Raw genomic sequence first — 26,580 nt, forward strand, 5'->3', positions numbered from 1 at the left:
ACTGTATTTCTCCCCCTGCTTCTCTGACATGAACACAAAAGTGAGTTCTGATATGCCTCCTTCTCTTTGTACTTGGCACTGTAGGTAAGCTCTAAACCACATAATGGCATAATTAAACCTCACTGTCTGTTTGAGTGAACCTGTTCTTTGACTGCTGGTTTCTGCTCTGTTCCTCTGCTAAGTTGCCAATTCAGGCTGTAAAATATTGCTTAAATCTCTGAAAAGGGGTATTTATTCTTAAGAAATCAGAACAGCATGAGTACTGGTGTGATGGCATATCTGTGAGCAGCAGACTTAATAGCTCTTTGATTTACCCACAAGTCCTTTATTTTACAGGTATTTGACATCATCCATGGTTTTCCATTTGAAATAAAATCTCTGCTGTGAAAACAGTTTGCTCAACAGCAAAGCCATAGATCTTTGAAGACTCCCTGAGTAAAACTATCAAAGAAAGCAGCTGTCTAATATGAAAAATAACATTGTCCCAAATCTCCTTCAGATGTGCCTAAGTTTGTTTTTTGTAGAAATGCACAAAAAAATTAAGAGGCTGGTTCGGTATCACTGCTTTTTAAAATATTATTTCAGATGGCTAAACAGAATTAACATGCTTGCTGCTGGCTATGCAGAAAGAGAGAGGATCAAACAAGAGCAAGGTAAGGTGTTGTTATTTTGGTTTCTTCTGTCAGCTCTTACCACAAGCTCATCTGTTCCTTTTTTCCCTGCTGTGTATCAGGCCTCATTCTTTTCATCTGAGAGCAATTCACATATGGCTATCACTGTTGTTGCTCTAGAGAACTCCTTCTCTCTCAGGGGTTTTGTTTAGCTCCTTCAGATTCTGGTCCACAGACACTTGGACTACTTCTGAGAAGGCCACAGAAGGTAGCTAAAAGCAGCACATGTACTGCTCTGATGTATGGTACCAAAGAGACTGGGTCCCCATCAGAAAAAAATTAAGAATCTGCAAACTTAAAATAAATAAATAAATAAATATTGAATTTGGTGTTTGAATTCACAGGGGGTGCGAATGCATTAAATAAATCTCAGAAACAAAACTGTTCTTCTAAAACCTGCTGACATAATTGGGTTTCCCCTAAAGATTTTTATTTTAAGGCCATTTAATTTTTTGTGAATTCGACTGGTTTTGCTGTACTGAGGCGCATGCCTCAATGCACTGGCATTTCATGTGAAGCTGCAGGATTACAGCATTTTACATGTGTTTATTCTTAATGTCTGATATTCCTTGGGTTAAAAAAAGCAGCAAATATAAAATAACTGATCACTTTGTTTTAGTTTACTGCAGTAGAAAACCTTTCTGCAGATAGAAGTCAGTCCTCAGTTATGTTGGGGAGGCTTTTGACTAGAATTGCCAGTGACATGGATCCATACAATTGTTCCTGTCTAACTAGCAGTTTTGTAAAGCAGCTGGCTTTTGAATCCATCCTCTCTTTCACAGATGTACCTGGCAGCAGGCACCAGAAAATGTCAGTGGTCACGATGATCCAGAGCTTACCCAGGTGCCCGTCTGCCTGCTGCTCGCTGAGTCAAGACCTTACTTTTTAATTCTGTGACTCTGCAGCCTTTTGGCCCCAAGAGCTTATAGCTCAGAGCTGCAGTAGCAATGTACTGAATTTAGTCTTTTTTGTTTTTTTACAAAGACTATATTTCTAATCATTTTTCAGGGAGAGTTTTGCTGAAAAGGCTATCACTGGGCTTCAGAACTTGCCACTTGATGTCCTGCTTGCCTCCCTGACTAGATGATCCTTGAGGTCCCTTCCAACCTGGCATTCTATGATTCTGTATCATTCATACCACCAGGTTCTGTGTTCACCAAGCCCAGGACAGCAGCACCATGCTCACTGTTCTTCCAATCAGTGACTTGCAGGACTTCAAAATCAGTTTAGGAATCTGAATGCTCCCCAGGCAGTACTACAGCAGCTGGTTTTGAGATCCCTCTTTGCCCTCTGTCATTGCTTGAAGCAGCCATAAACAAACTCTGAATCTTGGAGTCTTCTAGGAAGTCCTCCATGTTAGCATTCAAATTCAAATTCAGACCTTTATTGACAGCAGGTTGCCACTAGAATTACACTAACACAGGACAGCAAAAGTGCATGAACAGTTATGGTAACACTGTCCAAGTGCACAATTGCAGAAACGAGGCTCCTTTCAAAATCCAGATGAACGTGAAGAAATATTTTTCTACCAAGCAGTTGCTGAGTACTAAAATAGCAGATGATGAAGCTCCTAGACATGAGGTCCTGTGCATTGATGTCGCACATTGCCTACCTATTGAAGATGGGCAGTGAGACCCCACTTACTGTTGAAATTATATCTCAGTCACTGACAGAGCTCTACTACTGCTTTAATGACATTCACTGCAGTTGATTTATCATATCCAGGAAGGTAAAACTGTATCCTCTATGTGTTGTGTAGTTATGTTTAGGGGGGGAATCAGTATCATATCCCCCCTTTCTGCTGTACAGTGTTTTTATGCCTCTGATGCCCAGCATAAGGGGTATTAAACAGCCCAATAATGTCCCCAGTTAGCCAGAGGCATCAAGTAAGAGGACTAAAACTTCTCTATCACTCGAAGCATTTTTGCAATTATAAAAACTGTGAAACTGGAATTTTCTATGCTCAATTACTGTAGCAATTGTCACCTACATATTTCGTTTTACAAAAGGTCTTTTATTTCTGTTCAGCCCCTTGCAGCAAAGCTTTATAATGCCTCTGAAACAATTCAGCAGTAGTTGTCAAACCTGTTTCAGTGAAGAGTTGGGTGGTTCTGAATCTGAAGTGCATAAATGTAATTCAAGTGCTCCAGAGATGCACGAATCACCAAATTGTGGGTGTACTGCTGAATAAAATGTCACATTCTGTACAGAACAGTTTTATAAAAATACCATCAACTTTCCATTCTAAATACATTGAATGTTGGCAATATGGCAAGAGACTTCCTTGAATGTCTTGGATGGAGAAATTATATACTTTACAGTCATATGAAATAGGAGAAAAACCTACTAGCTTATATAAATAGAAAATATTTAATCAGAAAATGGTGGGTCAGTGTTAGTTTATGTATAACATATACAGTCTTTGGCTCATTCATAAAACTTTCAAGATAAGCCTGATGGACTGAGCTTGTCCATCACTGAGTTGGACAAAACCTGCAGAGATTTTACTGCAGAGAAATAGAGCAACTGTTCATCAGCATTAAACACATTTCGGATAGGCTCTAATGAGTCAGTTGCCAAAAGCAGAACATTTTTAGAAATTGGTGGAAGACTATTTTCATACATTTCATCTGGATTTAGACCCTTTAGACTGCAGAATTTTTGTAGATAGCCTGTAGGTTGCCAACAGAATTTGCTGTCTAAGGTAAGGTGTGCAAAAGTGTGATCGTACAATCAGGTTTTGTGTGTGTGTTTGACAGAAAGAACACCTTTATATTTTTAGCCAAAATTGGAACCTGCAGAGACTGCTAAATTTTACTTTCATAATAACAGGTGAACTCCAAGTCTGCAGAAATCTCAACTGAGTAATGCAGTTCTGACAGTGCTCTCACCATGTATCACACCATTAGGCTTTGCTGTAATAGGAACAGACGTGCTTCTGTGACAATATTTTTAGGTGTTCTGGGTTGCTGGAAACAAATTCTCTTGAAACAAGGGGTGACTTAACAAAGACTTTTCTCTGATTTAGTCTTTCATGCATCAAAAATTATTTTCAGATTCTAGAAACATAATTTTGGGGAATTTTATATTTCATAGTCATGAAAACTTTATTTCTTATATTTATTATACCATTTGAAGAGAATCTTCTATAAGCTTGCAGGAATCTAATCAAGAGGTGCAGAGTTAAAACAGGGTTGTCACTGCATAAAGAAAAAAGAAAATAGATAAAAAATAATAAATAATGCCACCGCCATTACTACAGTCTAAAAATATACAGAATTTTAGGGACAACTATTCCAAGATGGTGTCATTTCAAGATAAGTTTATGTTTTAAATCTTGAATAATGTTAGGTACAGTAGATTATTAATCATACAGTACAATAATTGTCATGGGGACAAAAAAAACATTACAGCCTGAACTGCATGTTGTGCCAACTTGGATTTTTGGTTTAGATCATTCATGAAGTAGTGATCAATCTTTTTCTTCTCATCCATCCAAGAGAAAGTAGTAAGTCACATAGTTCACACACTTACTGAGCAAAGTGAAAATTGCCTGTCATTAGTCTGTGGATAGTCTGAGTTAAAATGTCCTGTTGTACAGTGTTGTACAACTACTAGAAAGTAATGCAGTCAGAAACAAAGTGACAACAAAAATGTCTTACAATGTGTAGAAATGTTAAGGTTACCCATCTTGAGCTGAATCAGTTCTAGGTAGTTTTGTTTTGTAAGGAATATTAAGGTCAGGTATCCATTTATTTAGATGTTGTTTTGTTTCAAAAATAGTTGCAACAGAATAAATATAAATTCCCACATGATACATTCTCACAGGTGTTTTTCCCTTTGCTACCAAAGATACAAAATGTTCTTGAACAAGACTTAATTTCCTGACAAAATGAAACCTCATTTCCTATGAAATTTAGCCCATAAGTCCTTTTTATTTTCTCATTCATCTTTTAGAATTCTGCTTAATTATCATTGTCATATTTTTCCTTACCATATCACCTTTATGTTCTTGCCTGGGTAGCAGGGCTGCAGCTGTTTTATGAAGCAGATATCTGATATTAAGTTTTTCTGTCTTATTTAAATTGAGCTGTTTCTTATTAGAAAATTAACTTAAAAGCTCGGGTAACATAGTATATATTTTACTCATGTAGTATACATAAGAAAAATGGGTAGAGAAATATCATTTATTAATCATGTGTACAATAAGAACTACTTGATTGATTTGCCAGTTGGTGGTAATTTAATTTGTTAATGTTATTTGCAGTCAACAAGCCTTTCACAAGTTACATTTTCCATCCTTTCTATTTAAAAAATGTTTTCAGTACTTTCCAATCAACATATCTCCAGTCATAATTATTTTGATTCTATAAATATTGAAAATCTGATAGATGTATTAGGAGTATTCTGTATGTACGTAGTATCTGTAAAGTGTGTGCAAGAGTTAAATTTGTGGGTTTTTTGCAGGTTGTTGCTTAATACCTCTGCCTTAGGGCATTAGAGTTAGTATGCCCCTTAATTTTTTGAATTTTCACTTTTTAGATGAAAGTAATTCCAAATAACAGCAGCTGACTTTTACAGAGTCAGCACTGACTGGTATTTAACTCTCAGTAATACTAAGGTTGGAGTTCCCAGTTGTTTTTGTGAAAGCGAGTGAGTATCAAAGCCTGTTGGTATTTTTTCATCTGTCCTATATGTAACTTGTAGATTACTGGAGCGAGAGTGATAAGGAGGAAGCGGACACTCCATCGACACCCAAACAAGACAGCCCACCACCCCCCTACGACACCTACCCACGGCCTCCTTCAGTAAGTCACCCATCACTGTCTGTAGGAATGACCTCATAAAGTGTCACCTTTACCTACTCTCCCACTTAAGAGTGTGTGCATGCTCACTTTAGGTCAGTCTCCTGTATATTTTTGGGGTCAGTGCTTGACTTAAGGCATTTATTAAGTAATATAGATTGATAAATTCAACAGCCATCATTCCTAATTCTACTGGCATATAGAGAATATGGATTTAAAATCCCAATTGATGGACAAAATGGATTACATTCTAGAATTCTTTCTTCCTCACCTTCGTTCATGATGTAATCCCTCACTGCCCCCTTCTCTTTTCTGATAAAATCTCATTATCTCAGTGACTACACAGACTCTTCTCTAAGGCACAACAATTGTGCTGTGAAGCTTTACAGCAACAATTACACGACTTTCCACAGAAATACTAACATAAAAATGTTCTCTCGTATATCCCAAACAGTGATATCTGTTGTTCTGTTTTTGTGAAAAAAGTAGATTTCCCTATAAAGTAGAACGAAGGGCAGTTTGTTTTTTATTTGCTTCTTAAAGCAGTTGTTGCTATGACTGGACATCTAATGTATTCTGTGCTGGTAAATTTAATTTTCATGTCTCTATACCCAGGGGGTGTTAACTAATTCATGCTAATTCCATATAGTTTTCAAAATGCAAAAAACTGAATTGAAAAATTGAGAAAGCATGAGAAAAAGAATGCTAATGTTTAATGTGAATACAACACTTTATCTTCCAAAATCATAGATCTTTGAACTGCACCGAGGCACTACAAACAGGGTTCCAAATAAATTTTTAGCAAGATAGGTTGACAGAAGGCATTTAGATGTCGTTTTCAAGATTTTTAATGGACCAGGAAGATCTTTTCTATGTGTTTCACAGTTCAAAATTTTCTGCAGATAATTGCGTTGGCTCATTTTACAGACTGAGGGACATAATAAAGACACTTACTAAGTACCGGTGTTTGACCTACAGGTGTGGCACCTGTAGATGTGTGCGTGCCTTAAGGACAAGATCGGGGCAGGTTAATCAGTGAAGTTTATGCCTTTGTTGGTGAACTGAGTGCCACCAGAGACACTGCCAAGTACATGATTATTGCTTGTAGAAGTAGGTCTCGGTCTAGGTTGATCTCGGTCTAGGTTGGTCTGAACATAGCTCTGTTTCTGACGTTGCAGATGAGCTGCACGAGCCCTTACGTGGAGCCGAAACACAGCCGGCTCTCGTCCACGGAGACCTCCCAGTCCCAGTCATCACACGAGGAGTTCCGCCCAGAGGTGGCGGGGAGTGCCGGCGACTCTCCGGTGCGCAAGCCCGCGAGCCAGCGGCGCTCCTGGCAGGACCTGATAGAGACACCCCTGACCAGCTCGGGACTCCACTACCTGCAGACGCTGCCCCTGGAGGACTCCGTGTTCTCCGAGGCGGCCGTGGTCTCCCCCGAGCACCGGCGGCAGTCGACCTTGCCCACCCAGAAGTGCCACCTGCAAGACCACTACGGCCCCTTCCCCCTGGTGGAGGGTGAGCGGATGCAAGTGTTGAATGGGAACGGGGGAAAGCCCCGGAGTTTCACCCTGCCTCGGGATAGCGGCTTCAACCACTGCTGCCAGAGCCTTTCCGTCGGCGCGGCCGATCACCGCGAAGAAGCGCAACAGAAGGAGGTGGAGGAGGAGGAGGAGGAGGAGGAAGGCAAAGCAGCAGAAGAAAACCAGGAAGATAAAAGTAAGTATGGGATATTTCTGTGGCTTTTCAAGAGTCCTGTTTGTCTAATGTAAAGGTTGTTTTTTCCTTTTCCTGTCAAAATACCCCGACAGTCTTTCGACATCCCCCGTGTTTTACCAGGTCCCCCTTGTCACATACCTCTTTGATCAGTGAGAACACTGCATGACCTCTCACAATCACAGAACACTTCCCCATAGGCTGGTCACCAATCACCTCCTACTAGTAGTTCTTAGTTATAAATTAATTTTCCTTCCCTGCTTTCTTCACACTTCCACTGGCACGGTATTCTTCCCCAGTGAAGACATATATGTCTCTAAACAAACTTAGGAAGATTTCTAGCCAAACCACTCCGGATTGTAAAAAACATTCAATGAGCCCTGGAGTGCAAGGTCAGGCTATAATTGGGTAGTATATAGGTGGGCAGGTCACAAGATAGCCCAAAAGCTGTAAGAAGTTGAAAAAAAGAGTGCATTTTCCCTAGTTCCTCACCTTGTGATCTGTAGAGAGAAAAATTTTAAAAAAAACCAAAACAAACATTTCAAACCAACAAAAGATTTAATAGAGAACAGTATGTGACCAGCGGGGCTTAATAAAAACCATAACACTGAGTAGCTGTCTCTTACACGGTACATTAACTTCATAGTTATTAGTGCAACTTTTCAAAAGGAGTCCAAATAAGCAGGGATTGGAGAAGGTCCCTGTTCTTCCTGAACATGTGAACCCATTTCCATGTCTGTTTCATGCTTTGTCTTTCACTGTCATTTACGGAGCTTCTTAGCATGTGTTGCTAGCAAATGTGTGTTCACAACCCAGTCCTAGGGTCAGTCAACAAAGCCTGCATCCATAAATTGCGGGGTTATGGTACCTGTCGAGGAAGCCAGGATGACCCCTTTCAAGAAGCTTTCAAAGGGTCTGTGCTATCTCCTTCCTTCAAATTCCTTTTTTTTTTAAATTGTGGTAAAGAAGTATTAAAAGGAAAGGAAAGGGTAGTGAAAGCTTTAGATAATGAACTACCTACCTAAGTTAATTCATTAAGATTAGCACCTTTGTTGAGCATTAATATTCATGCAGACATTATTTAGTCTACTTGGGAGAGATTGACAGTTTTCCATTGGCCTGATGTTTTAATCAATAGTTTCTAAATATCTCAAATTCTTCCCTTTGAGAAAAGTGATTTTTTTTGAAGATACTAAATGTGATGCCATTAAAAGTTAAGAGGTTGTGATTTTAGTTGCATTTCATGCATGACACTTTCCAAAAAACCCATGCAATTATTAGGATATTAGGCTCATACTGACTGTGAAATGAGGCTGTCTTAATAACAGGGTTAAATTTCATCGACCATGCAGAATCTTTTATCCTACTTCTAGGCTTCAATTTTGGTTTTCAAATGGGTTTTTACTGATACCAGTAAAAAAAATATTGTTTAAAAAACTCCTCACAGTCAACAAAAAGGCTCAAGGAGACTTCCCACTGGAGTGCCTGTGCTGTGTGGGCATTATTCAGATACTGTTGGGTGGCCTAAGTTGTTTTGTTTTAGATCTCAGTTTTAAGGCTTTTGGGTTCCTGGTGGTAACATTTGTATCATACAGTACTAATAAAGGTCTAGTGCTTGATTTGACAGGCCAGAACTTGGGCTTTTCTCCACCTTTTTATACCATTTTCCAAACAGAGAGAAAAGATTTCTGAAGCACTCTCTCTATATACACACACTTTTATTTTTCTTTGGGTGAGGAGGTTTTCTTGGTTGAAGCTTTGACAGGAGATTGGTTTTGAGACATTAACGACCAGCTAGACTAGTAAAGCGCTCATAGTGAATTATTGACCATGAAATTATAAAACCAGAAAGAAAACACTGTTTAGTCTGTTGAAGAGTTTAAGGATGAATTGCTTGTTGCTATGGCTGCGGTGTTCTGTTTGCAGTGCTGGCTTTTTCCAGTGCCCTTACCAGCTAGAGGCAGGAGGGATTTCATGCAAGTGGTGTTCTTAAGTACAAAATCCCAGTTTCTGAGCCAAGAGACTTGCTCATAAATGTTAAGTCTGCTAGCAGGATGGGTGCCTTTGTGTGTGCTACATCATTACCCCCCTCACTTCTGTTGCTGTGGGAAAGCAAAACATCGCAACTGGATGGAGAAGGTGAAATGTCTCCCTTTCATAAATGTTTTAACCTCACCTGGAACCTTCCCTGATGTGGTATCTGATCTACCTTTTAAATGTGTTTATTTGCCTTACACAATCGTGATCCTGACATGGTTCTGAGCTCTTGGATGATTATATGTGTTCTTGTGTGTATGTGTATGTGTTTTAAAGCTTAATCATTCCTATTGCTTTTTGTGGGGAACAAGGAATGCAGTTCCTATGAAGTTGTTGCTGTACAAGTGTCATTGTCAAAAGTTTTTCTCAGCACTTTGTTTTCACATTCCCACTTTTAAAACCTCTTGAGTTTCAATCAAATCATAAAATGCAGTCCTGTTTCTTCCAACTTCTTTTGCAGATTTGTTTTCAAATAACCACACCACAAATTAAGAGCTCCATGCTTTTTTTCAGAGGCTGTCCTCAGCTGCTGCAATTTAACATAGTTCTGTTGCCTTTCAACTAAAACACTTGTTTACAACAGTTCAGAATCAGCTCTTTGTTAATCACGCCTTTATGCCTTCAATAGATGCTGCAAGATTTTACTGACACTGCATATAGTTCTGTGTATCAACTCTGCTGTAATGCCTAGCATGTCATGGTAAATTAAAATATGGGTTGTCCTTGCCTATGTTTATCCTCCAGGACCTAACTTTGTTGCGTGTTTGTTGCTTCTTTTTGTCTCATTATATCACATTAACATTGCGCTGCTACTCTTCAATGGATTGTTTTACTTCCCTAATTAAAATGTAATTCATTTAGATGTTCCATATTAAACCATCATGTAATGGTCTCTAGCTTTGTAATTGAAGCGGATTCTCTTGTAGGATTTTTGTGTTTGTCTGTGTGTTTGCTCCTGAGGCTATGAAAATGGCAGACGTTCAGACCTGTGGCACCAAACCTCTCTCTTGCTGTGCTGTTCAGAGGCTGCCTCCACACGGAGAGAAGGTCACTGCCTATGGCACAGGGTGTTGTGTTTCTGTGACTCAGTTGTGAAGGACAAGTTGGGCCTTCTCAGGTTTGTCTTCTGCTAGTGAGAGGTAATAGAAGGAGACAGCCATGCATCTTTGCACAGTCACCTCCTTCCCCTCCGGCCCCACTGCTGTCTGCGCTTTCAGTGGTTCAAGAGATTGATGAAGAACACTTCTAGAATCTTCTTGGGAGACTCTTTCAAGAGTTTGTCCCAGGAAAGCTTGCTTCATTTTTCACTTTTATATTTGAAAGTCTTTTTGATGGCGGTTCTTTCATTTTCAAAGACTTTGATTTGTGGGAAAATAACAGGAATTACTAAGGGTTAAGCATTTAAGAGAAGATGACACTAGCTCTCTCTACAGAGTGTAACTGGCTGTAGATTCCCCTGATTTAGCCACAAAAAGACCCTGCACTTTTTTCCATATTCCCTGAGAAAGTCTTTGGATAGCAGTAGCATCCAGAGGAGTCTCTGGTGCTGTCACCTGCCCAGACAGTGCTGGGGCAGGAGCTCTGCTGCTGGTTCCATGTGCTGAGGGCCTGCCCAGTGTGGTACTGACACCCCTTCCAGGGAACTCAGACCTGGGACCTTCAACAGTGTGCAAGGTTGCTTTCCACTGTGCAGGCTCCATAAAATTTATTCTTGAATATGGATAGAAAAAAATTGATGTCTGTGTTTAAGTTTGAAAAGGTATTTGGAGCAGGAAGAAATCACTTAGACTGACTCCCCATTCTTCAGCCCTATTTTCTTCTTCACCTCTTTGTTCTTCTTCTTCTTCAGGTTTTCTATTCTTTTCCTGAACTCTTAAGTACTGTAATTCCTGCTGAAATGGTTTTTAGGATTTTTTTTGTTCCTCCATCATCATCATTTTTTCCCAGTGTCTATATTAGACAACTATAACAAAGTCTTAAGTAGATTTCAGTAGACCAATGGTTGTCCTTTCGTGGCAATTCAGGGATGTGAGCTATTTTTTTTCATGTATTGCGTTCTTTCCTGCCCGAGTGTTTCTAAGATACAACCATCTTCTGTGTGTGATTTGCATTGACTTGAAAAGATTTTGCAATGCTTTCTAAGCCTGGCCACACTTATATGTATTCCTTGGCGTTTTGCTCCATCACTGTAAGCCCTTGTTCAGGTTTGCAATATCCCCCAGCATCCTATGCTTAGTCCCTCACAGTCAAGTGAGGACTGTCTCAGAGGAACATCATAGCCTCATGCTCCAGTCTGTGAAACTTGGCTTTTTACCTTAAACCACTGTAGACACTTAGAGAAGGCTGAAGCAGAAGCTGGTGTTTTGCAGCTCAAGTAGATGTCCAGTGCCTTCAAAGGATTTTAGGAAACTCCTCTTAATTTCAGTGAGAGCTGTTCACTGAAAGCTACATCCAATGTCTGCTTGTGCTGAGGTACCAAGCCTGAGACTTTTTTTCTGGTGGGTTTTTTTGTTTGGTTGGTTTGGTTTTTGGTGTTGTTTTTTGTTTGGGTTTTTTGTGTTTGTTTGGTTGGTTTTTGTTTTTCCCAATAAAAAATTTGGGAACTGGAAGGAGAATAGTAAGAGAAACTGAGAGAAGTGACAGCCTCTTTCCGTTTTAGACAGAATACCATTAGTGGTGTCCTGTCATCTGACCATCTGGTTAGTTTTATCCAAACCAAGAGATGAAGGAAAGACCATTAAGAGACAGTATCTTCCCCTCTGGAATTTTTCAGGTTAATAAAGATGTGCGTTTAAGTAGTTTAAGTAGGCAGTGTTTAAGTAAGTTTAAGCTAGTGTTTAAGTAAGTAGAGCTATGAGAAATGGCAGGTAGTGTTCCACATTAGAAATATTCCATGTGAGGCTGGCAAATAGCATGAAGTGCAGCACACTCTGGGCATTGTGGAGGATGTTATTCCCACGCCTGCTTAGGTGCTGATGCAAGACTAATGACATGGCTGCTTTTTCCCAGCTTTCTTTTTTCTGATCTGATTTTTTACTCCTAATTTCCATTTAAGCCTCTGTGTGGCAACTAACCAAGCATTTGCACTCCTGTGGGCTGAGGACCAGCAGAGTTTCTTGTCTTGTCTGCTAGGCAGAGGCCTCCCTCCCAGTGCCTCTGAGGCTTTGGCTTTGCCATTAATTCAGAATAGACTTGCCCCAAAAAACTACCTAGTCATGTTCATTCAAAAGTATCATCTTAAGCTTGTTGGTTTATAGGGTAAATGGTTCACCTGCGCTGCTTTGGGATGGACAACTTATGTATTTAGAAGAAAGTTGCCATCAGTGGGTCACAGTTTCAGGGAGAAAGGAACTATGCAAAAGCCAGACAAGACATTGGCTGCTGTATCACCTGCCTGCTTGTCAGTACAAATGCCTTATATTCAAAATATCTAATGGAATGGCACATCTTCGCATATTTTTTTTTTTTTTAATAAACCATTTAGTATTTAATTTGTCATGAGATCCAGTGAGGTCCTGTGAGAGCCATTATATCTGAAAAATAATGAGTAGGAGGATGGCATCACTGATAATCTAAGTAATATGTTAGGCTAAACTTTTCTTATCCTTGTGAAATATTAAGATACATGTTTATCTGAATAGAAATTTCTATCAGCTTCCAGAAGCAACTTAATATTTGGGAAAATTGTCATCCCAAATAAAAGCTGCTTAATTATCTTCTAGCTGCCACATGTTTATGTTCAGTATGCAGTCTAATGTCATTTAGACTATTTATTACATTTTTTAAAATACTGATATGAAGATTAACTTGGATAAACAAGTACTAGGAGTAAGTATATTTCTTCCTGAGCATGTTCTTTAAATCAATGGTTAAACTTTATTTTACAAAGCTTTTCCAGTTCTCATATGCAAAAGAAACTCCATTACACAAGTGAGTTTGCAGTCTAAACAAAAACAAAGGGCTACAAAACCTCTGTATTCTGATTTTTAAATTTCAGTTTGAGGGGAAAAAATTACCTGCAAAGTTTGAAAGCCAAATATTTAGTCACTTACTGAGTGGCAATTCAGAAAGCAATATGGGCTGTCAACAAAAAAAAAGTAGTTTGATTTTATGCCTGTTAGTGTTTTTACATTTTACCCGTAAATATGCTTGTTGCCACACTTTAAATTTTAATTGATTTCCATTGCCCATGCTGCTAAAAATGCAAACGAGTGGTGAATTCCTACTCTTACTTTGGTTTTAATATCTTTGGGTGTCATTGCCATAAAGGTCATCTGCTTTTGCCTGAAACATATGGATTGGTCTTTTCAAAAGCATAAGAACCACACAAGGGAATTTCTTACATGGTCATTCTTATAAAATTACTTTTCTTCCAAAATTTCCTCAATTCTGTTACTAATCTGATAGCTATCAGTGGAGCTCTCCTACCAGAGACACCTTTGGGTTAGGCTGGGGGAGCAAGGAATCTATGGATGTGAGTATATATTTCTGTTATTTTCTATGTTCTGCTATAATTTTCTTGCTAGGTGTTAGGTAAACAATCTGGATAAGCCTTTAGGTTTTCCATTTCTTGGTCTAAGCCAAGTCTGCCCTTGCCTCTGCCCTGTTTGAGTCTGGCTGCAGAGATGCTGACCACAAGCCATCCAGAGGAGATGTTCCAAGCTCTCTAAGGCTCCCTCTTTACCTTACTGAAGGATATGCCATTGCTTCCCAGGTTTTTGCCCTGATATGTCTCAACAGCAATATTAGAAAGCCTTTTTTGTACTTGCAGATTCCACCCCCTCGATTCTAAATGTATTTTCATTCTGAGGGCACTATTCTTAAATGAGGATATGTGGTGGCTTATTTGAAGTTATTTTGGATACAGAAAGGAAAATCAGACTTTTTTTTTTTTTTTTTAATTAGCATTTAGTTTTCCACTAATAAGATTTTTTTCCTGTCCCAAAACTTATACTCATATTCATTTTGATTTTAAACCTGAAAAACTTTGATTGTTTCTAATAATTAACATAAATCCTCCCACTGAAACTCACAGACAATTGTCTTAAAGACACTGAGATTTTGCCACAGCACAATACATGAGGAAACCATTTTTCACTGAGATATTTGCAGAACTGGGGTGATTCCTCTTTAAAATATTCCAGGGTTTTAGCCTAATCTGAAAGTTTCTAAGTGGAAAGGAGATAGGCATCTGCAATAAGAAAACATTAACCAGCTATTGTGTGCACGACAATGTTCTTTTAAAATGTATAATTTTGAACCTTTTCAGCTTTTTTCAAAGCTAAAAAACCTCAACCCTTTCTATTATCCATTATCATGAAATCAGAAAAACCTGACACAGTACCAGTAGGACTGGGACAATAGTGGATGACTAAAATCTTTTCAAGTTATAGTTGTTACATCTCCAGGTGGTACTGCCTGCTGTCTGTGACTCTCAGGTTCTTTCAAGTAAACTGTTAAAACATAAGTTGGGATGAACATGAGTCAGTAGTGCTTAGAAGGACATTGGAGGGATGCAGTTTTATTAAACTACTACCATGCTGAACTACATGTCTCTGTGTAAACATGCATTGTTGTTTAATTCCTGTTCATCATTAGAAGCAGGATGAGATACTAAAGACTTTAGTGTGAACAGTGTCCTGCTAGATTTTTATTGTTGTTGTTGGACAGGAGACTCTAGAAAAGCAAAATTTGTTACCAAGCAGTTTTGCTGTGTAGCTGTTGGGTTTTAAAAAAAAAAAAAAAAAAAAAAAAAGAAGTCATCAGAGTTCTCAGATTTAAGATGGGGATTGTAATAGAATCGTAGAATCACAAAATGGTTTGGAAGGAACCTTAAAGATCATGTAGTTCCAACCCTCCTGACTTGGCAGGAACACCTCTCATTAGACCAGGTTGCTCAAAGCCCCACCCAGCCTGGCCCTAAGCAGTTTTAATAATGGCTTCTCTACCACCTCTCTGGGCAACCTATTCCAGTTATTTCACCACCCTCACAGTGAAGAACTTCTTCCTTATGTCTGATCTAAATCTACCCTGCTCTAGTTTAAGACCATTGCCCCTATCATACCCCTGAAAGAATTCCCTCTCCAGCCTCCTTGTAGGCCCTCTTCAGGTAGAAGGAAGGCTGCTATAAGGTGTCCCTGGAGCCTTCTCTCCAGGCTGAACAACCCCAGCCTGTCTTTGCAGGAGGGGTGCTCCAGCCCTCTGACCATTTCTGTAGCCCTCCTCTGGACTCTCTTCAGCAGCTCCATGTCCTTCTTGTGTTGAGGGCCCCAGAACTGGACACAGTACCCCAGGTGAGGTCTCACCAGAACAGAGGAGAGGGGAAGACTCTCCTCTCTTGATCTACTGACCACACTTCTTTGATGCAGCCCAGGATGTCCTTGGCCTTCTGGGCTGCAAGCACACACTGTTGGCTCAAGTCCAGCTTTTCATCCATTAGTACCCACCCTGAAGTCCCTTTCTGCAGGGCTGCTCTCCATCACATCATCCTCCCAGCCTGTACTGAAAATGGGGATTGCCCCTCTCCAAGTGCAGAACCTTGCTCTTAGACTCATTGGACCTCATGAGGTTTACATGGGCCCACTTGTCCAGCTTCTTCTGGTCCCTCTGGATGACATCCCACCCTCTGGCATGTTGACTGCATCAGTCAGCTTGGTGTCATCTGTAAATTTGCTGCCTTGGTTCCAATGTCTATAGCACTGATGAAGATATTAAACTGCACTGGTTCCAGTAATGACATGTGAGGGGCACCAGTTGTCACCCTTATTCATCTGGACATCAAGCCATTGAACACTACCCTCTAGTTGTGACCATCCAGCTAATTTCTTATCCACTGAACAGTCCACTTGTCAGATCTGTAGCTTTCCAACTTAGAGAGGAGGATGTTGTGGGGGACCATGTCAAAGCCCTTGCAGAATTCCAGGTAGATGGCACAGGTCATGGACACCTATGAAATAAATGTTGCAGAACAATTTTTTGTGAATTTTCCTGTCATACCAGCCTGGCCTTTGGTTCATTTCTAGCCACTAGCTGCTACTCCAGAGGGTCACCATAAATCTTTTACATAACCTGCCAGCCCTAGTTTGCTTGGATACTCTTTGACAACTAAGATGCCACTAGATGCTTATGTTTTGGCAGCTTAATCTTCTTACTTGTTTCCTAAACCTTTCCATTGCAGGAAGGCAGCATATGTAGGCTAAAATCTTGGCTCCTTCAAAGGGTCTCATGAAGCTGTAAGTGTGTTGTGCATGTCTTGGAGCCAGTGAGATAGAAGTGGATTTAAAGTTTATCCAGTGTAGCTCTGCCCTCTAAATCTGAAGCCACTATACCTATTGAATCTGTCCTTAAACACCCCCTGCAGTGGTCATTCCTCGTTGTCTCCAGACAGTGCTTTTCCTCTTTGCTGTATTGAAAGGAATTTTTTTTCCCCTTCTAATGGATATTGAATGGCTCCCTCTGCAATTTAAGCCTAGCATTTCCTTCCCATTATGGCACAGAAAACAAAACTGCACCATTACAGCAGCTCTTTTTCAAGATGAAAGGTTGTTACAGAGGTTGATTTAGTTTTTTCTCACACCTAGTGTTCTCTAAGCTTCTGACCCCTCTTGCTGATCTTTTCTGGGTTATCTAGCAGCCTCCCACCTCATCTAGGCTGGTAGCATCCAGGCTGGGTGCAGCACACCTGGCTGAGGCCAGGAGGATGGCTTTGCTCTGCATTTTATGCACTGCACCGTGATAAGTACATAGTTTGCAACCATCCTGTAGTTCAAATTTCAGTTCATATTGTACAGTATCCCAGGCACTTTTCTGCTTTATGGTTCTTTTTCTAATAACCTTGAGCTGATCACTCCTGCACCTCTCACATACCCATGTTAAGTAGCTTGTGTTAATAAAACTCTGGGTGATTTAAAAGGTCTAATTATTGGGCTGAAACCAACCAACCAAGAAAGACATAGGATATTTTGTGAAACTAACAGCCTGACTGGACAAAAAAAAAAAAAAAGAAAGCCTTGCAGTCTAACCTGGTGTTTGCCAACTCTGTGTCTGTTTGAGTAGTGTTTTCCATATTGTTCTATGAAACTTGGCAATGGATTTAATCTCTCAAAATTATTCCAATTTCTGAGAACATCCACCAGCAGTCTAGGAGATGTTTCCTCGTGCTTTTGTGCTTGTGGATTTTAATAGTTGAGTTACACGGGGGCAACCTCAAGGGTACCCCACATAGTGCAGCCTTCCCTGTTAGCAGCGAACCTCTGGTGTCTCCTCCACCTACGCTTGGCTTTTGCTATCAGGAACACCTTGGATATCAGAGATGGGAATATCACTCACTTCTGGGAGCTGAGCTTTGAGACGAAAATGATTGTGCCCTGTCTTATATCCATTCTGCATCTAAAGAGCCAGGGAAGGTGTTCCCTGGAAATAGCTGGGGAACTGAAGGCTGATCCTTTTGTCATTTGGGAATTTATTGCCCCTCAAAAGATCCTAATGCTCAGGGTTTATACTAACCATGTGAGTTTTATTTGTAAGCTCTACTGTTGATTCCAATATCAAGCAAATGTGGTAATACGGGACTTTATTTAAAATATATTTTAAACAAGCTTTGTAATCAGGTAATTTTGTAAGGTTCTCAGTTCTCACTAAAAACGAAAAAAAAAAAAAGATGCTTCAAGCTTTGTTTTTAAAAATCATAGTTAAAAAGCTTGAAGATAAGTATTTTTTGTCTCCTTGTGTGGCCCAAATTTGTGTGTTGATGATAGTTAACACTCCCACATTGTTGTACCTAGTGTGGTGCAATTAAATTGCACGATTTCATGGACAAAGCGTGAAACAAGTTCTCTGTGGGATCTTATTGTATTTACATGAAGAAAATGGCTGCATTTTCAGTAGGATGGTTGTTTTCTGGCTTTGGTTTTTGAGTACTGCTGGCATGAAATTGTAGCAGCTAATTATTTCTTCTCCTCTTGGTTCCAAAGGGATCAGCTTTGGCCTTCAGGACTATAAAATAACACCACTGATTTGTTTAAAAACATTTGAGCTGTTATCACTGTTAGAGAGTGAGGAGACAGGCTGCCAAAAAGCTTCAATTTAAAACCACTTTTCAGCCAGTTTTTGCAATGTTGATTTGATCATGTGAAAATTTACAGGCATCAAGGAAATGGTGAAATTAAGTAAACTTCACTTGGGAGATTTCTCCTGGTTGTAAATTCAGGGACAGACCGATACCAGACAGGGACAAAACAGAGCCCAACTATAGGGTATGAACGGGGAAGAAGTTTACTTTGATCACTTTGCACAGCAAGACTAATGAAAATAAATAATAAGATGTAACTGGGGATCACTGTGTATTTAGCTCGTGATTAAACAAAACTCAGTTTTTGAGTATGGTGGAATGGCTTGGGAGACTCTTCCTGGTGTGGCTCCTGGAATCACTGGGCTAAGTGATGCCAGATACATGGGTCTCCTTGCAGCTAATACTGTGTTTCCTATACATGCCAAGCAGTCATTATAGAATACTTGAGAACAGTGAACATGTAACCTAGAGAATTAAAGGAGTATCTTCCTGTAGTAAAAATAGCAAAACCTGTTTCGGATTTCACATGTGTAAAATGTCTCCATAGTAAAAGAAAAGGAAAAGAGGATGTGTGTCAGCTTTCCCAGGAATATCTTTTTAAAGGATGGCTGAAGGTTTTGGTTCAATTAATTTTGAACTATTGGTAGGAGGTAGAAGGAAGTTTCAGGTTTTCATGATGTGAAAAAATTATTGCCTTGGAGACTCACAGTTTGGAAATGACTTTTACAGTTAATGGAAACTCAAAAATGTCAGCCACCTTCTTCTTGCTCTCCTTCCCAAAAGGCCAGTTTCATAAGCTTGTACATGTTGTGGATAGACAAGATTATCAGATGTATAGCAAGAGTACAAAAGTCACTGGAAGTAAAAAATTAGGCTCTTGAGTCAGTTTTAAAAATAGCACTTGTGTACTTGATGGATTTCATTATTCCTGATCTTTGAGAGTAACTCAATAAATAAAGGAAAGCAGATCCTACCAAGGTGGTGGAGGCTTAATTTACCTGCATATAAAGAAACAAGCATAGCTTTCTACAAGCCATGATCTATCATCCTTTAGGGAACAGAAAACTTCAGAGAAGATATGGGAAAATCTAGTGGGATGAGATGGAAGCAAAAGGGGGATGACTAGAAATAGGACATAAATCTGTAATGGTGAGAATAAGCTATGGAACAAGTTTCCTTGTGTTGTGATTGGTTTTTCAAATGAAAATTCCATCAGCCATAATGCTCTGTGCCACATGCATGATGGTGTTATAAATCTTCCCTTCAGCTGGAAAAACTCTTTTAACAGCATTTTGTCTTGAAAATTACCCATGCTACCTTTGCCTTTGTTTCACAGGCTTAAATAATTTAGCATGAACACAGGTGAGCCAGGTAGATGTATTTTATACTGGAGCCACATTCTGGTAGACCGTGCCAGTGCACAGAAGTGTTTCCTCAGCCCAAGTTGTCCTCCAGGGAGGAGAATCTGGCATATCCTCATGATTATGTTGGAAACCCTGTAATATATCTGTCCATAATTAGCTTGGATGGCAGCTTTGGACAAAACAAATCTTCTCATAGTATCCCCTTAGCTCTTTATCTATCACTCTTACCTGCCAGTTTCCAAAAGTGTTAATAGAGATCCCTAGTCAGAATTTTTCTTCAGATAACTTCCTTTTTTGTACCTGGTTGAAAGCAAGTAGGTATTTTAAAGGACAAAGTCATAAGCCTGTTTCTCTAGTTTACCCTTATATGTTTTGCTGTTGCTTGTTGCTTGTCTTTAGCATTTGCCATAGCTCATACTGTTATTAATCATCAGAAGTACATAGCCAGATATTCATCTGTTCCTTCTCAGGTTCATTAAAGTCAGTCTTCTCTTTTCAAGACAAATATAATTGTTGTAGTAGTTCCAGGATGAATAGGGGAAGTTATCTGCACTTAAGTGTGTAACTTGATTTCCCCCTTATGCACACACCTATTAAGGGTTTGTTTTAAACACCTTCCTATTAAGCTGACCTTATACTTGCTTATTTCATAGTTCACAGAGAAGTGTGTAAAATACAGTTACCAGCATCTTTTTCATTACCAGTTGTTTTGCTGATAAGGTGCCTATTGCACCATAATGGAACAAGAACAGATAAATTCTTGCCTGTTCCTGCCTTCTCATGCACTTTCTCATAGAAAACTTATACTGAGAAAGTTCTTATTTTTCCACAGAATTGTATCATCAGTGTATATTATAAGATACAGCTTGTTTCACAGATGTACCTTATAATATACACTGAACTTTGTGATCATGCTGTAACCACAATAAAATCTTTAATATATCAGATAAAAGCAAGGGCACTATAAAAGGTAGTATGATCTCTGTGTATTTCAAAATTGTTTTCCCAGGGTGTCTTTTCCAGAAGCAATCTTGTTTTCTATGCTTCTTTTACCCTTGTTATGAAAGATATGATATAAATCAAAGATACATTTTTCCTAATTCCATGTTCTTGCACCAGGATAATTTCTCCAGAACCTCTCTGCCTATATTTCTGGAATAAAAAACGTTTAGGCAGATGAACATAAAGTCAAGTCACTGCAAATTACAAAAGCAACTCTGTTGTAAAGCCTCTTTAGAATATCCAGTTGTACTGGTTAGCAAGACCCAATGTTACACAAGAAAATTAGTGAGCTTGCTGCAATCACATACACAGCTTCTTTAAGACGGATGTTTACTTTCTTCTGAAAAAATAAATCCTTCCAAAATTAAAAACTCACTAAGCTTGTAGTTTTTGCTATTTCATCTTGCAATCTAGCTTTCGCATTCTGCACAACAGATGTAGGCTTGATAAAAATTCCCCAAAACATTAGTTTGTGTAAATCTATATCAAATCTTAGACCTTGAGCTATTTGCATTAAAACAAACAAACAAAAAACAAAAAAACCCTGAAAGCACAATAGATTGCACTGAAGTGCTTTAAGCCCCCCCTTCCTCTAATTCAGTAGGCTTGCCTTGAACAGTGCCTAAAAACATTTCTAGGGAATAGTTAAAGGTGTCTTGCCTGTAGCTCTTGATGGATCATTCTTCCACAAAATAGTTTTATTGATTTTGAACTCAGATATACTTTTAGGTGAATCATATGGCAATGAGTAGTTTCGCTTTTTAACTCCAGGAAAGCATCTTTTTTTGTTAGCTTTGAACCTGCCACCCAAACTTTCAGATGTTCTTGTTACTGGAAAAGGTAATGATCCATCTCTTCTCTCTTTACTTAGTGCATATATATGCTCATAGTTATACAGATCTCTGTTACATCTCCCTTGTTTATAGGGGTGATTAAGTCTCGAGTGATCCTAAACCATGCAGTTAGGCCTTGCAAGAAAACTCTTTCACACCACCAGCAATCCAAGCTACTCATATCTCTGCCTTTTTCAGTAGTGCTTTTTGAGGCTAGAATGCCCAAGCAGTACACAGCTTTCAGTATGTGACACTGCAGCTATTGACACTAGTTTTTTCTGCTTTATCTTCTTTATTTATTCAAAAGGAGAAGCCAAACCTCCTAAGACTTCTGTTTTTGTGGGAGAAGATTTGATTTATTTTTCTATTTTTTTCAGCAAATGCTCTGCAGTCATGGCTTTGCAATCCAAAAAAGAGAACTGATGGGGACTGTTTGTGTAAAATGATTCTTCCTTATAGGAAAAAAAAAAAGAAAGGCATAGTTTTGATGTCAGTGATGCATGAAAAGAGTGTGTAATGCTTGTTCACATGTAGAGGAGAAGGAAGCTAAAAAAGATTATTTAGTTACCCAAAGGAATCAGTGAAAGACACAGCTAACTGAGCAGCTAAAGGTGTCACTTAAGAAGGAGGCAGGTTGCTGTGATGGGATGAGAACAGTGCCCAGTTGCATCACACTTGGTTTTTTTTCAGGCCTGGGAGTTACTAATATTTTCTTTATTTAGTTATGATATTTTAATGAAATGCAAACTGAAGTGGGAGGGAATAGCAAATGGCTGCAACTATTTCCACTGCAGAGCAGCTCTGGGTCATGCTAGAGTTTGCCCAGGGGAGGAGTGGCTGTGCACATTAACTGGTCAGGCAGAAGACACTCGGACAGCAGAAACCCCTCAGGACAAACCTCATTTGGCTGATCACCCTCTTGAGGAGCAGAGAACACTCTTACCTGGCATTTTCAAAGGGTTTCTACTTTTATAGGTAAAATGCCTCTGGTGTCAGAGGGTGTTTCAGTCCATTCTCTCCAGCTGAAGGATTGAGCTGAGCAGGATTCCCCTGCAAACGAGAGCCACCAGTTTTGGTGACATTATAGGACACCCTTTTTGAACCTCTGGATACCTTTTCCACAGCCCTTGGCAGGACCAAGGGCCAAAGGCCTGTCAGCTCAGGGCACCAGCACAACCAGCGTGCCTGGAGGCTGCTGGAGGGGCAGACTGAGCCCCAAGAGCAATACCTGGATCAAAGGAGTCTTTTAATACTAATTCTGTCTGGAATGGGCCCCTCAGTCCCCAGCAGGCTGCTATGGAAAGGCTGAGGTAAAGTGGCAGTGGTGGAGCTGCTGTGAGAGCTCTGGTTTTCTTGCTGGATTCAGCTCCCTCCCAGCAGTGCTGGACTTCTTCTCACTCCTCTTCCTCACTGAAGGCCTGGGCTCAGACTGCCCAGCTGCCATCTCATGCCAGCAGTAGTTCTGCTCCCAGAGCTGGGGCTCCTCTTGCTTTCCTCTGTCTTCTGTTTTCCTTCATATGGTATTTCCTTGATAACTTTTAAGAAACTAGTAAGACTTTTTCCTTTTTATGATCTGAAACCCCAGATAAGATAGCAAGAGCTAACAAATACAGACATGCTCTCTCATTAACAGTTGAAAGCCACCGACTTCTTATTTTCATTCTGAAAAAAAGATAGAACATTTTTGACATCTCAAAAGATTTTGAGAAGTACCTTCCCATCCCACATACAACTGACTTGTGGTTTTCCTGGTTATTTGACCAGGAACTTGAATACGTAGGGGAATAAGACAAATAGTTTGCTGGATTTTCTCTGCCTAAAATGTGTACAGAAGTACTTTCTTAGCAGGGTTAAGGAGATGCTATCCAATTAAAGAGATCATATTCAGTCTAGCATGTTCAGGGATTTGAAATAATTGAAAATTATTTGTTGTTTGTTGCTGCTTTTAGTTAAAACACACTGGGGAACTTCTGACATTTTCAGCATTTGACTCCTGTAAGCAGGAGCCTTTAGCCTAATGAAATCCCAGTCCAACCAATTTTCTCTTTTTTCAGTGGTCACGGCATTGTTTAGGATATACTTTTTATGGAAAATTTGGAGCACCTCTGGAAAAAGCTATTGCATGTTAAAAATATACAAGCAATTATAAGCAAAAATATAGCGGCGTTTGGCTTGCCAGAAGGATACCTTACATCAAACTTTTCTGAGATAGCTTTTTATGTAGAGATAATTATTTTCATAAAAAAATAAAAGTTAAATTCACCAGATGAAAATATATGCTTTCACTATCTACCAGGTGTGGAACATTTTATCATTAATTCTTCATTTTGTATTCCCAAGTAGGTAATGAATTCACTGCAGCAAAACAGGGAACTCACTGCTGTATTTGTCTGACAGGCTTTCAGGACAATGTAGACACCTGAGAAAGTAGCTGAATCATTGATTTGAAATGGGAAAAGCCATTTATACCTTGTTTTTATGGAAATAAAATTAATTAGAAACAAGGTTTCTAAAACTAGTTTCTTTATATGCTTTGTGCATATGTGTGTATTCCAGTCCGATGATCTGAAGGAGGGATTTCAAATCTGATAGAATGTGTATTCCTAAATATGGTTCTTCTCAAGCCTGAAAGAGATCTGATTAAATCAAAGATGCATTTGGAGCAGAATCATATAATTTATCTGGTAACAGCCAGGGCAGGTTGGATTAACAGATCAAACAAGTGCTAGTACATGAGGAGAGAGAAGGGGATACCTTTGGTCTATGGAAGCACAGCCAGCTAGAGAAGTTGTCAGCATCTGCCTTGATGGCCTTCCCAGACGAGCAATAGCATTGTCCATGTTTTGTGTGTGTGCTTTTCCAGTGAACTCCAGATTCCATTAACATATCTCAGCGTGAGCATCAAAATAATAATAATAGCAGTAGTAACAATAATAATTATCATAATTATAATACGCCCTCCCAGCTTTCCCTAACTGGGTGCATTTTCACACATTTGCATTGGATATTTTAGCAAAAGCTGCTCAAGAGCCTCAGCAGAAATGGACATGAAGAAGAATATGACATTTCTTTTCTCACTTTTCTCATTTTATTTTAAAGTGCAGTCTGATATTAATAACTTCATGTTTATGTGAGCTGTTTCATTGACCCACTTGGAGAAGGGATCCTCAGCCAGAATGGGAAGTTGCTGCAGCTGTCAACAGCTGTGGCAGGAGCAGCATCTCAGTTCTTTGTCCTTGGGTGTAGGCAGTGAGGAGATGAAAGTCTGGCTGTGCATTCTTGAGTCACTGGAGTCATGTTGTCAGTGTATTGGTATTTTTGTTGTTAGTATGGAAGGCACCCTGGGAATTATGTTACTTGCTGATGGGCTAGTTAAGTCCTTTGTATCTCAAGTGGTTTCTACTAGCTGAAGTTAAAAACTTGTTTCTGGTACATGAATTTTTTTTAAAAGCAGCACATTCCATATTCTTCCTAATTCTTACTGGTTCTGCCTATATTACATCCCCCCATATTAGTCATATCTCATGGATATTCCTGTGCTGTACAAGTCTCTCTCTAATATCTGTGAAACTTGTGTAATTTTAAATTTTAAATTTAGCACTTCATAATTAATTCCATACCTTTCTGTTTGTTTTTAAAGTACTAAGTGAGTTAATTTATAAAAATTTGCAGGAATATGCTGCTTCTGAAAGTGAAAGAGAGGATAGTCTGTTATGATAATAGGGCCAACTGCCCTTAAATATTCCTTAGGAAATAGTTTGGTGATAGAAATGCAAAAAATTAGTGCAATTTTTTTTTTTTTTTTCAGAGATGAAGTCCAAAGGAAACACAACTCCCATTTTTATACTGTATAGTAGCTGTTTCATGGGGCAACAAACTGAAACTACAGTTCCTGCATTGTGGCCAGGAAATAAAGACAAGTCTTTTCATACATATTTCAGTATGAAACAGGAAGGATGTTTGGTAGATTAAATTGAGATTTATATGCCATTACAATCATAACTTGGCTAACTTAAGTTTGCAGCAGGACTAAAAATTGGACTGTAAGGAATCTCCACATTAGATTTATTCCCCATGTCCTTGTCTTTTGAGTGTAACATGGACTTCTGAATGAGGCTTGTCCCATAGGTTTGTGTAATTTAGTTTCAGTGTAATCCAGCAATTAGAGTTCCAATAGGCAGAAATTTGAGTAACATTCTCAGAATTCATTAACTGCCCTGTGGGACACTAAAGTCCTTATTACATCCTGCACCCTCTGAGTGTTTGGGTTTTTTTTAATTGACCATGGTTATTCAACTGTCTCACTCTCTGTCCCAAATTAGAGAGCCTCCTCTGTCTGGGAGCAACTCATTGTACTAGTTCACAATAGTTACAAAACAAACTGGTAAAATAACTGCAGATTTCTGACAGAGCCACAATTCAAACTGTTCCATCTTGGAGTTATGAACCATCCCACCAGCAAGACCCCAGTAACAAGCTGCAGGGGAGAGTTTCAGAGATATTAGAGAGATTTGTACAGCACAAGAATATCCATGAGATATGACTAATATGGGGGGATGTAATATAGGCAGAACCAGTAAGAATTAGGAAGAATATCAAATAATAGTATATAATTTGACAATGGAATGTGCTGCTTTTTAAAAAAATTCGTGTACCAGAGAGGAGGTAAAAATGGGGTCCTTATGGGTCGGTGGTCCTCCTTCATTAGATGTTTAATTATTACTGCCGCTATCATCCTTATTTCTTGAGCAGGCTGGAAGTTCATCACTTAATAAAACCTCCAGAAACAACAGCAAATAATACAGAAGCTCTAGAGTCAAAAAGCTTCTTGTCATTTAGAGGAACAGTTTTGGTGAAGCAAATGCATGTTCTCTATGTAAACTTTTTCTTTGACATCTCTGTCTGAAGTATTACTTTAGCAGAAGGTAGTGCAGAAGGAAGGGTCAGAAATACTTGCAACATCTGTCCCCACAAACTTCCAAGTCCTTGGCTGTTTCTCTCCTGGGGCTTTGATGGAGAGGTGAGGGGGCTTTGAATGAAGGCTGTTGCAGCACCCACTGCCAGTGGGATGTCTGCCTTTGC

General features: G+C 39.3%; 1 protein-coding gene across 6 annotated transcripts in view; it reads left to right on the plus strand.

Annotated features, from left to right (window-relative positions):
* CNKSR2 (connector enhancer of kinase suppressor of Ras 2) overlaps positions 1-26,580 on the plus strand; it is a 215,176-nt gene that overhangs the window by 168,566 nt on the left and 20,030 nt on the right. For all 6 annotated transcript variants that reach the window (XM_071749698.1, XM_071749682.1, XM_071749687.1 and 3 more), the window contains 3 exons: positions 586-653; positions 5,379-5,479; positions 6,655-7,195. In XM_071749698.1, coding sequence (XP_071605799.1) covers positions 586-653; positions 5,379-5,479; positions 6,655-7,195 — 710 coding nt within the window. The remainder of the gene's footprint in view (positions 1-585; positions 654-5,378; positions 5,480-6,654; positions 7,196-26,580) is intronic.

The sequence above is a fragment of the Heliangelus exortis genome, chromosome 1 (genome assembly GCF_036169615.1).
Source record: "Heliangelus exortis chromosome 1, bHelExo1.hap1, whole genome shotgun sequence".
In the NCBI taxonomy this organism is placed as follows: domain Eukaryota; kingdom Metazoa; phylum Chordata; class Aves; order Apodiformes; family Trochilidae; genus Heliangelus; species Heliangelus exortis.